This window comes from Trachinotus anak, unplaced genomic scaffold, assembly GCF_046630095.1.
Source record: "Trachinotus anak isolate AG129_WGS33_773 ecotype Australia unplaced genomic scaffold, CSIRO_AGI_Tana_v1 ptg000032l, whole genome shotgun sequence".
NCBI classification, from domain to species: Eukaryota; Metazoa; Chordata; class Actinopteri; order Carangiformes; family Carangidae; genus Trachinotus; species Trachinotus anak.
In genome coordinates this window covers 26,279,833-26,291,775 of record NW_027273883.1, presented here as the reverse complement: position 1 = coordinate 26,291,775, position 11,943 = coordinate 26,279,833, and the positions used below count along the sequence as shown (strand labels likewise).

General features: G+C 41.6%; 1 protein-coding gene across 3 annotated transcripts; it reads right to left on the bottom strand.

The window, feature by feature from the left end:
* Window positions 1-2,443: 2,443 nt before the first annotated feature.
* On the bottom strand, window positions 2,444-11,908 carry ggctb (gamma-glutamylcyclotransferase b). Of its 3 annotated transcripts, none has more exons than XM_071470387.1 (5): window positions 11,839-11,908; window positions 7,900-8,107; window positions 7,674-7,819; window positions 7,409-7,541; window positions 2,444-2,969 (listed from the first exon to the last, which is right to left on the bottom strand). In XM_071470387.1, the coding sequence occupies exons 2-5, from the start codon at window positions 8,008-8,010 to the stop codon at window positions 2,805-2,807; spliced, it is 555 nt and encodes a 184-aa protein (XP_071326488.1). In that variant the 5' UTR covers window positions 8,011-8,107; window positions 11,839-11,908; the 3' UTR covers window positions 2,444-2,804. The 3 variants fall into 3 exon arrangements, with proteins under 3 accessions (XP_071326488.1, XP_071326489.1, XP_071326486.1); XM_071470388.1 differs by having other exon boundaries at window positions 7,900-8,054; window positions 11,839-11,905; XM_071470385.1 differs by having other exon boundaries at window positions 7,900-8,237; window positions 11,839-11,869.
* Between the last annotated feature and the right edge of the window lie 35 nt (window positions 11,909-11,943).

Below are 11,943 nucleotides of genomic sequence, written 5' to 3'. Positions count from 1 at the left end.
CATTATGGTGGGTTGCCACTTGGTTAAAATGTCCAACTTTACAGCAGAAATAAACATGTTTATAGCCTGGTACAAAAACTGTTCTGGTCTCTAGAGATAATTTCCTCCTTCATGACAACTGTACGGGCTGAATTTTATATAACTCACCTGTTTACATTTTATTAAGGACTAAAGTTATGGAGAATTGAATTACCTCTTTGAGTGACCGGTGGGTGAGTGCGTGCTTGACACAAACCAAGATGCACTGAAGTCTCAGCTCCACACACTCCTCACCTCTTTGACCATATTTGGATTAGCTGGGAGTTAGGGGCGGAGTCAGTCACTGCCAAGATGGAAACAGTGCAGCAGCTCACTCTGAGATTCAAAACCTGTGAGGTGGTGCAAACAGTCCAATATCACTGATGACTACAAACAACAGTGATGTAACAACACCTTTAGAGGAACAACGCTTCTCTTTGGGACACAGATTAAAGACGACATGAAAGGCTCCGTTCATCATTGAGTTGAACTGTATCAGTGAAGAACTCATAGACTGGCAGAGAATGAGTAAGACTGGGACAGAGAGATGATGAGGGACTGGGGGACAGGTGAGCAGGTGGGTGGGGGGATGCTGGGATGGGCTGGTGTTACTGCAGGACAGGTGGGAGTGAAGGATCTGGTCTGGAGGAGGCACCAGTGAACTCTTTGACAAGCCTGACACAAGACACACGGAGGTAGGAAGAATCCTCTGTCCTCACTGCGAGGTCAGGGATGGTGAGGACGACAGCAGCGGTAAATCAACGGGTTAACTCATGGTTACCTGGCTAGACCACTTGAGGGAGTTGAGGGAGGCTGCTATATGTAAATGCCTGATGAAGGTCCAGCACTGAAACATTGCAAACAGATAATGAAATACAGACAGTGATCCATTCATCCTGCCTCAGTAAACAGACATGTGAAATGTTCTTGTGAGAAACGCCAGAGCTGTTTGTGACGAGCTGTAAACTGCAGAGCTGCTTTACCTTCAGTACATTGACAACTCCGTCTGTTCTTAAGTGAACTGACAAAGTAGAGGTTGAATCTGTGTTGACATGAACCACTTTAATGTTTATTTCAGTTAATGTCACACTTGGTTGTGTTAGAAATGACAAGTAGCATCACAAATATTACATTTGCACTGAAGGAACCTGTGTGTCTGGCATGCAGGAACACAAATGACAGATTATTTCATTTACAAGGTCCTAATAAAAGTAATGGTTTCTTTTTCTTTTCTTCTTCATGGGGAAAAAGTAAACAGCCAGAGAGTCAGTAACCCCCCCCCCCCCTCTATTTACAGGAAGCCAGGTACAGACAGCAGTGAAGTGAGTGAGGAGCAGGACGAAAGAAAAGAGAGAGAGAGGACAGAGAGAACTGGAGGTGACAGTCTGTCACCTGTTTGTCTCAGAGGAAGGTGACAGGTGGGTGGAGTCAGTGGGTGGAGTCAGTTCACCTGTCAGCTTCGTCCACAGGGAAACAGGCTCCTGCAGTCACTGACTCGTTTTATTTTGCTGAGCGGCCTGTGTACTGTTAGGCACTTTGTTTGTTTTTTAAATCAAAAACCTGTTTTTTGTTCAGAATTAAATAACGAAAAACAAGTACAACACTCCAATTCTGGTGTTTGTAAATTCATTTTTATGTTGAACTGAAAATGAAGAAAGGTAGTCAGGTGGAAGGAAGTAAAGGTAAATAAAAGAGGATAGAATGGACATCTATAAAGTATAACATTACAGAAGCACAGACAGATTAAGATTTTTTTTACTTTGCATTAAAAAATTATTTATCAGAAGAGTGTGATATATTATTTACCGGCACAGTGTGAATTAACAGCCTAATTAATCACAATGTGAAATAAACTGTGTGGTTGTTTACAGTTGTTTACAGCAGAGGGCTCCACTGTTACCACATGATTGTTCACCCTGACACCAAAGAAGTTCATATTCTGCTGCACGATCAAGCTAATGTACACTTTTTTTAGTCGACACTCCAACGTTTATTTTGAAATTCATAACTCGACCTCAGAGGAGACAGCTACATTATCTAAAGTTCTGGTTATCTTGCTCTGCAGTTATTGATAATGATTGATACCTTTGGCAGATTGATTCATTCTATTCTCTTGGCTTTTGAAATATTTACCTCTACTTCCTACCACCTGACTACCTTTCTTCATTTTCAATTCAATAGAAAAAAAATGAATGTACAAACACCAGAACTGAAGCGTTTCTCCCATTATGATGTTTTTTCATGTTTTTGGCTTAAAACAAAAAAACAAACATGCATGGACACTAATTCAAATAACATGATGCTATTATTTTGGTAAGTCATGTTGTTGTTGGTACAGAGCAGATAATTGTCTCTGTTATATGGAACAGCGAGTGTAAGGGTGAGATAATGTATCTTTACTTGCAGGTGAGAAGCTTCAGAAACACTGGGTTGATCCTTTATTTGAACTGTCCAGGAGTCAAAGTAATGATAGGAGCAGGAAGTAAGCTTTGAAATATCTCAGCCATAAAAACATAAAAGGCACGATGGTGAAGCAATAAGAAAGTAACAGTCTATGTTTATCCTCATGGTGATGTGTGTTCACTCAACAGGTGGATCTCACACCTGGACACTGTGAATGTGACTGTGACTGTCATAAGCACAGGTAAGTCAGGTTAGAACACAGAGCCATCAGTGGTGTTTCTGCTCTGTCAGAGACCTGGCTGCTGGGACTCAGGTCAGCTCAGGTGAACTGGTTCATCTACAATGTCAGGCTGACTGTCCTGGACCTGGACTCTGCTGAATCATCAGGCGTCAGAGTGATGGTTGGCCGTCTCATTTGCTCTCCTCCTGGCTCTCTCCAGTTCAGCCATCATGGGCAGTGGACCCTCGTACATGTTGGTCTTGATCGCTCTCAGCTTCTCCTGGTAGTCCCTGGGCAGACCGTTCTGCTCTGCTCCCATCACAATCACCTGCAGCAGGATGAAGAGCAGAGTCTGTCAATCAAATCTATCTATCTATCTACTCCTCTTCCTGTGAGCTGATGAATAATTGTCATTAACTAACACAGACAGCCACCTGTCAGCCAACAGAGATCTGCAGGACTGAGTCCTAAATCCAGAGATGAGTCACATGTCATCACTTCCTGTTTCCTGGTTCTGAGTCTCTGGTTGTTTGAATGTGTTTTTGGTTGATGACTGAAATCAGGTCTGTGTTTAACAGCAGCTCAAGACATTTTCAGGTTTTATTCTCGGACATAAAATCCATCAGTAAATTCCTCAGCCCTGATTCTTGAATCTTTTCCATCTATTAAAAAAGGCCGGTTGCTAACAAGTGTCTAAATGAGACGACTGAGGTTGTCGGGGACATTAAACGTCATCAGTCCAACATGAAAACCGATCTCCTCACCAGTCCACCTTTACAGTCTCGTTGTGTTTCTACTCGCTCTTACAAACTGTTACTGACTTTGTCAGAGGAAAGGTTTTGTAGAAGAGCTCAGAGCTAAATATAACTACAAGTTGAAGTTTAGTGGTGGTGACGGAGAAGTCATGTGACTGTGGTGTAGTTAGTTTATAGCCTAACATGAGCTTTTTACTGCTGCTGATTGTATTTAGGCTTCAAACGTCATAAAGTGGTGTCATTAGTGAAGATTATCCTGCTGAACCAAACCTGTCAGGATCAGAAACTGATGCTGATTTTCTGTAATAATCCAAAAGACAATGCAGAAATCCTATTGGCTGTTTGTGGAGGGAACCAGGTGATGACAACTTCAGGGTTCATGAGTAGGGTCATTCATGAAACACGATGTCATCCATAGCAACAGGGTTAGCCCCGCCCCTTCAGAAAGCCTTCAGACAACTTCACTTTTTTCAGTCTTACACTAAAATCAAAATAATTATTTCCCCTCATCAGTCTAAACTCAGTCCTCCATAATAACAGAATTTTAGAAACTTAATTCTAAATTTAAAATTTATTAAAAAGTAAAAACTGAAATATCACATTGACATAAGTATTCAGACGCTTTTGTATGACCCTTGAACTTTAGTTCAGTTCCTGCATTTCTCTTGATCGTCGTTGAATCTTTGGAAAAATGGAAGTGGTCTGAAAACTTTGTGAATTCAGTGTAGATCAGGAGCTCCATCTATTATACAGCTTTGTATGTGAAAACACCTCAAGAGGAAACTCTGGGTTAGAAACCTTCAGGAGGACTCACAGTGGTGAGGTTAGATATTCTCTGAGCTCGGTCTTGATCTTCAGGAAAAAAAACACACAAGTTTGGAAAGTTTTTGAAAGTTTGGTATTTAGAAAACAAAGTGTCCACATTCTCTTTGACTGCTAATACACAAATCACATGTGTTTACCCAGCAGCCCTCTGTGCAGGTCATGGACCACTGAGCTCTGAGCAGGATAAATGAATTGTGCTCTCTTCTGCACTGCACTGGACTGTATTGTTCTGAGTGTGAGCTACAGTGCATCAGGATCCAGGACCCCCCCCCCCACACACACACACACACACAGCTCACACAGAGGGAACAATGCTCCTGCATGTACACTACAGCAGACAAAGTCACAGCGTCCCTCGTTCTCTCAGGCATGTTTGGAGCTCTAACATGTGCAAAAGAACAATCTGGTACTCTGGCTCACTGCTCTCAGGTCTGTACATCGTAGCACGGCGGGGGGGGGTATGTCCTGACTGTTCTGACCTGCTGATCACATGGTCAGGTGACTGGTCCTATTCCAGATGCTTCACAGAGAGAAATGTGTGGGAGTGAATAGGTGATGATGCCTCTGACCTGATTCATGATTGTGGTCTTTGTCTCCTGATGCAAAACAACAACATTAAACCTCCATGTTTGACATCACCCTGACTGAGTGAGGCTCATTATAAAGGTCATTTACACTGTCACCCATGGGTGACTGGTTATAACTCCACAATCAAAAGGTTAGAAACAAACTGTTCAAATTCAGTGACAGTGTAACAGATTCAAATGTAACAGTGATGTTGGGGAGAAACATCCTCAAACTGTCCTGAAGCCCAGATGGAGATGTGAGCTGTTCCTGGTCTCTACTGCTGAATTGAAGTACAGAGCATCACTGTCTACACAACATACTGTATATAGTGTAAGGTTAATTTCTCAACTGTTAAATGAAAGAGTAACTTGTCCTGCTCAGTACATAGTTTGATAAACTACCTCCTCAAAATGATGCCTTTGTATTACTAACTGGTTTTTGGAACCAATATTTGGTTAAGATTTTCTTTCAAGCGTATTTTAGTTACTGTCTATCTCTGAATGAGGTTACACCACAGTGACTGAGCCTGTGACCCACTGATCAAATTATACACAAGTGCTTGAATTTTACAGTTTTATGAACTGGGTGTGTGGAGCATGAGTCCCTGACACTGTCGCTTCAGAGTCTGAAGACTGACTGTGTCACAGTGGAGACTACACTGTCTCATTTCCAAGGTACTGTGAAGAAAAGTTACGTGTTGTCAAGGTTGCTAGGTTACAGGAGTGGCACTTTGTGACAGTAACGGTGGGAACAGCTGGTGATGCAAAGGGAAAAATCCTCTGTAGATGAGACCGTCTCCTTTCAGTTCGGCCTTTGGTCTACGACAGCTACGAAGGGCTACACCTTTGTAGACTGCGCCTGTCAAAGGATGTGACCCCTGAACTGAGACACAGCTAAAGGCACTATATGTAAGTTTTTTTTAATGCTACATAACTAACGTTAGCATTAACAGCTGTTTCCTTCCCTGTCTGGAGGAAACATGGTCAGTTCAGCATCAAACTTCATTCTTTACTCCCCAACATCTGTCTCCGGAGGTGGAAAACAACCCTCTTGTTTTGCGTCTAGTTCTATCACTTCTTTTGTAGTACTGAAATTAGCATGCTAACCAGCTAGCTCAGGCCCAGTCAGCCTGTCTCATGACTTTCTGATACCAGGTCACTGTAGTCAGCGGGCATATTATAAATAGTAAGTAAACAGTGGTTAATGCTAAAATGTAGCAGTGGCTAAACTTCATGCAGCTCCTTTAGAGTCAGTGACATCCGTCAGAACTGATGATGGAAAACACAAGTGTGGTTCAAAAATAAACCTGCATTTACTATGAGTGGCCACAGGTGTGGCCACAAATAACGAAATGAAGGTCTTCAACGATGCTACTTTAACTTTTTAAAAAACAAGGTTGCTTGGACACAAGCTAATCAGCAGATATGTCTGAAGTTATGCATGAGTGTAACTCTTAAATGTCGACATAAATAATCCACCATCATACAGAGAACTTCATTCAGCTGAACAAGACGACACTGATCCATTCATTTAAATATAAATGACTGACATAAATATAACTCCATTAATTGGAGCCTCTCCAGTATACACACTCACTTCTCCACACTGTTAATCACGGAAATGATTGTAGGATTAGTCTGGTAAAAGATTAGTCTCTTTTATTAGGTACACCTCCTAAATCCTCCTTCATGTGATGTTCACTTTGTGTTGCAGCTGTTTCACAGGTGTTGGTTCAAGAGGCTGGTGAAGAGGCTGCAGTCTGTGCTGCTGTTGAACTGTGTTGTATTGTACTGTTGTTTAGCCCACTCTCACTGATTAACAGTTAATCTGTCTGGGTCCAAAATGTTGCACCGACTCCTCTAAAACAGCTTCAACACAAACTGAGCTCTGTAACCGTCAAAGAGGAGGATTTAGACTGTATTAGTTTCAGATAAATGTTCCTAATAAACTGGACACTAATTGTTAACAAATTCCATGAAAAGACCAAAACCAGTGAAGAAGAAGAAGAAGTGTGTGAATCACAGCCTGCTATGTCTGACTCCTCTGAGCCACAGACCTCCACTGTTTCTAAAAACTAATAACACACATCAGTCAGTCACACTGTTACACTGGGTGACAGACACACAAACACACAAACACACAAGAACACACACACACACCATCCTGCTGCCACAAACAGAGGAGCTGAATTATCAGATTGTCAGACCCCCTCAGACCACTGTGGAGACAATGTAGGTGAACTGTCTCCTGCCTGAGCAGCTACAACAGTAGATGTCACACATTGATGCACCAGCGATGATTCATGTTATTAATGTAATTATATTCTGCTGATAATCTGACAATCACCTTGTATACAGATGACATTAAGCTCAGCTGTATCCAGCTGTTTGAGGAGATGCCTGTATCTTATTTTCAGCCTAAAGATCTCCATCAGTAGAAGCAGTGGGTTTCTGACAGGAAGTGGAGGTCAGACTCTACTGACACACTGATGTCTGATGGTGTAGAACAACATCAGACTTAAACCCCCTGGACAAGACGACTGTCTAGACTGAAGAGTCTGTTTGACTCACTCCTGCAGCATCACATGTGACATCACAAGACGCAGTGAGATCAGTCTTACCTGCAGGTACTGAGGCGACGGCGGGGCGTACACACAGCTGTTCATGATGTAGGTGCGACAGTGCAGCTCCTGGCCTTTTGTCTTCACTGAGAGCTCCACAGGACTGTAAGCACCTAATGTCACATTCTCCTGACTGAGTGTACGCCCACACCCACACACACACACACACACACACACACACACACACAGAAACACACACAGTACATGTCAATTTCAGAGGAAAACACTGGGGAAATCCAGGAGAGCTTATTAATGAAACCTTTACCTGTCTAGAGACTCCAGGTCAGACATGTTCATCCTCCAGACCACCCCCCACACCTCATCACCTGGACTGTGCTCTATGGTCGCCACACCTCCATGCCACCGGTCACTGGCCAGACCTTTATGGTTCCCAAACACCAGTTTATAGTCCTGAAAACGAGAGAAAGAAATAACTTATGAGTGCGTACAGCTGAGAACAGGACTTCGAGACCTCTAATATCAGACAGTACCTTGAGCCTGGCCACACAGTGAACTGTTGCAGACGGGTTCTTGAGCTGGAGCCGCTCCTTCAGGAGGTTGCTGCCATATGCAAAGTACAGGAAGGTGTGGTTATTCTCCATGTTGTCACCAGGTTTTGGCAGGAGGAAGATGAGAGCGAGGGAGACTGAGGATGAAGAGGCAGAGATGACAGAGGTGGAGAGCGGAGCTGACCCACAGCTGAGTGTTAGGAGGAGCAGAGGGTGGAGGTGAGAGAGAGCACCAGTCCTGGCCTTCCAGCACTCACACACCATTCTCATGTTAATCCCCCGCTCTGCCACTGAGCCCATTCACACTCACAATACACAGTCTGCCTCATGTGTTGAGCCAACAGCACACATAGAGCACACACACACAGAATCACACAGACACACACACAGAGTTATATTTTACTCTAACAGGCTGTAGAAGACCTGATGCACAAAATACACATTACTGAACACTCCTCCTGATTGGATGTCACTCTGAGATACCAGAGGTAAAATCATAGATATAAATTCACACTTTATTGGTCAAGTTCAAATCCAGTAAACAGCTGGACCATGAACTGTGGCCTCTGGGCTTCACCTCTTTTCCCGGACAGTCACATGGGAGCTGCCAGGAAGCAGAGCCACGCCTCCAATTCACTGAGCCACACCTCCAATTCACTGCCTCACTCCAATTCCATGCCTCCATTACTTATTATTCATGTATGATGCAGTAACAGGGCAAATGGAACAGAAATACAACTATGACCAATTCTACATATCAAACAGAGGCAGTTAGAAAGCCACAGCCACTGTTACCTTCTGCATGTAATAAAGGCCCCGTTAACTGTTGGAGGAAACAGTCCAATCTGTTGTGTGTTCTCTGTAAATGCCTCCTGATAATATTACAGGAAATGTTTGCACCAAATCATTTTGAAAGCGTAACAGCCAGTGGGAGAAGTCCAACACTCAGGCGACCAAATGCTAACTTCAGGACTCAAGCTGTGTCTGTATTGACCTTTTGTTCACTCAGTCACTGAGGATAGGTGCAGACTATTTGAACATTAAACAAACACAAGAGCATCTGCTTCATAATACATTAAAATACATGCTATCTTACAGGATGTGCTATTTTATGCAGGTTTTATCTTTGTTTTAATTTGTGTCTACCGAACAATCTCTACTCTGTTTTTATCAGTTTGTGTTGTTCATGAGGTTCTGACTGTTTGAATCATGCTGCTGCTCCAAAAAAATGTTCCCTCAGGTACATTAAGTATATCATGTCTTTTATTTAAATTAAATTGCTTTTAAAGCGACATGAGTGCATTACTATTTTACTGGCATCACATAATAACCAGTGGTTACACTGGGAAGAACATCTCAGCAGAAAATCTAAGTAATAACTTGGATAATGGGCTCATTTTATATTTAGAGGTTACAGATGTTTTAGCTTTGGTTCATGTTTATTAAACTGAAACTACCTGAATTTCCACATGAGAAATCAACTGTTTTCAGCTGTTGTTTTACTGTAATAGTGAATGTATTACACTGATATTAGCCCAGAATATGACCCTAATATATCGTAATTACTGTAAGCAATAATAATAATTTTTGCAATGTTTTAAGTGAGAGCTTTTGACTCAAGAGTTTTGCCTGATCAGAAATGAAGACCTGATACAACTATAAGACTGATTACAGACTACTGTGTTACCTGTGTAACTACCATGTTAGTACCCCCTCATTAACCTGCCTTACTGACGTGTATATCATTAGGAAATAATGAAAATCATACAACTACATGACACAGATGGCTGTGACCTATGAGTCATATTTTTGACATATTAGTAAACAGAGAACAACAAACCTGTATTTTATTCCCATCACAATAAAAACTAACACATCACCAACAAGCACCAACATGAATCACTGTGTTTACAGAAAATGATCAGCTTAAATCCAAAATAAAAAAAATCTAGCACCAACACGACACAATCCAGACTTTGTCAGTTCAGTGATGGCCGATGCTTTGTGTTACACTCCGTGTGTTTTTGCTGTGGTTGTTGTAATTTCATAACATTTGCTCTATAGAACAGCACATTCCAGCTACTGCACCCTGGCAACGTCTTGTGTGTGTGGTGTGTTCTACAGACTGACGCTGCTGGTGTGTGTTGTACTTTACACTGTAGCACCTCCTGCAGAAAACCAAATCTGCTGTGTGTGAACCAGAACTTTATGGTTTCTCTCTGTTTGGGCTCCACACAAATAAGTCATGTGCGTCTTGACTCAGCTACTGATCAATTGTCGTCTTATCTAATGTGGTGATTTATTGATACTCTGTTGATTATTCTGGCTCTGTCAGTCGTCTAGTGACAAAGTCTGATCATATAATAGATTAATAATAAACTGTTTATGCTCCACTGAGCCATGAGCTGTCTCCCATTACATGCCAACTCTTGCCAACATCTGATACCACAATCAAATATTAACACACCTGCTGCTTCTCGCACACAAATTAAATGACTCATTAATAACACATCATCTCACACACCAATCAAAGACAGTTGTTATCATCCAACACAAAAAATATTTGTCAGAGAAGGGCAGTGACCCCAGTCTGCACAGCAGTTTGTTTCAGTTGCATTACAGACACACTAAGTATCAAAGATGAGAGTTTGTGATGAGTAACGCTGGGACCACGTTATCCACCACAGCAGCTGCAGACACAGAGGACTGACAGCAGCATAGATCATCAGCATGGTATCCAACATATCAGACTTTATTTGTGTATCACCTTTCATACCATGAAAAACACGCCCCCTCCACACACACACACACACACACACACACACAATAAAACAATACAAATAAAACAATAATAACAGAACTGAGGAAACGCTATCATGAATCTCATAAAGTTGCAATGAGGAAACAAAGAAGACTGGAAAACAAAGATAAAGCTAGAGTGATAAAAGAACGATAAAAGAATAAAACTCTAAAAGAGAAGAGTTGTATTGAAGTGAGTAAAACACGAAATACAAGATAGCATATCAAAATCCAATCCATCAAGATAAAATAAGAAAAAGCGAAGATATTTTAAAAAGTTAGTAACAACTGAAATGGAAAGTAGAGTAATCCAGAAAAATAGACCAAAAGGACATAAACAGCCCAAAATGTATACATAAATAGACAAAAAAACTTACTTAGAAGAAAATGTTTAAAAAAAAGAGATGAAATTGACAGTGCATATGATCTGAAATTATAACAAATGTAATAGAAACAAAGTAACATGCCAGCAAAAAAATGCCTCTAAATTGAGTTTATAGCTAAAAGTGTCTACTTGTTCACAGATCATACATACACCAACTATGTGCTGGAAGGTCAGCTTTAGTTTTGTATAAAATAATTGCTTCAGTATGACGGTGATTAGCTTTTGCCCATGAACTACACAAAGATCCAGTGTGTGGAGGTGACATCCTGACAAATGCATTATGACTCCACAGTGGTGAGGATGGAAGAGACGCGGTCAAAGGAGGTTCAATCACAGTCGAAAAACAATCTATCTATCTATCGTTCACTACTTCACAACACTTGATTTTGCTTTTAAAAATACCAACTCTCTGCTGCTCTCAAACATGGAAGATGAAGGATCCAGTGACTGAAATAACTGAAATTAGTTTTCTGCACTGACAGAATAAAATACACAAATAAACTGTAACAGATTGAAACACATTAACACACCAGGCTTTAATACTACAGCAACACCCTGTAAAAGCTATGTAAACATTAAAGGCTAATAGAATAGCTTAGTTAGCATTCCACATACACACACATGCCATATAACACGGCTAGTTGGCTAGCATTAGCTCAACAGTGAGTGAGTCAAAGTAACACTGAGCAGAAACCAGCTCAGAAAATATACTGTGATATGGGCTGTTAATGTCTTACACTCTGCACCAACACAGCCTCTGTTGACCGGGGAGAAGAACCCGCGCCGCGGCTGGTTACCATAGTAACTCCCGTACGCTCACTAGGACCCTACAGTGCAACCTG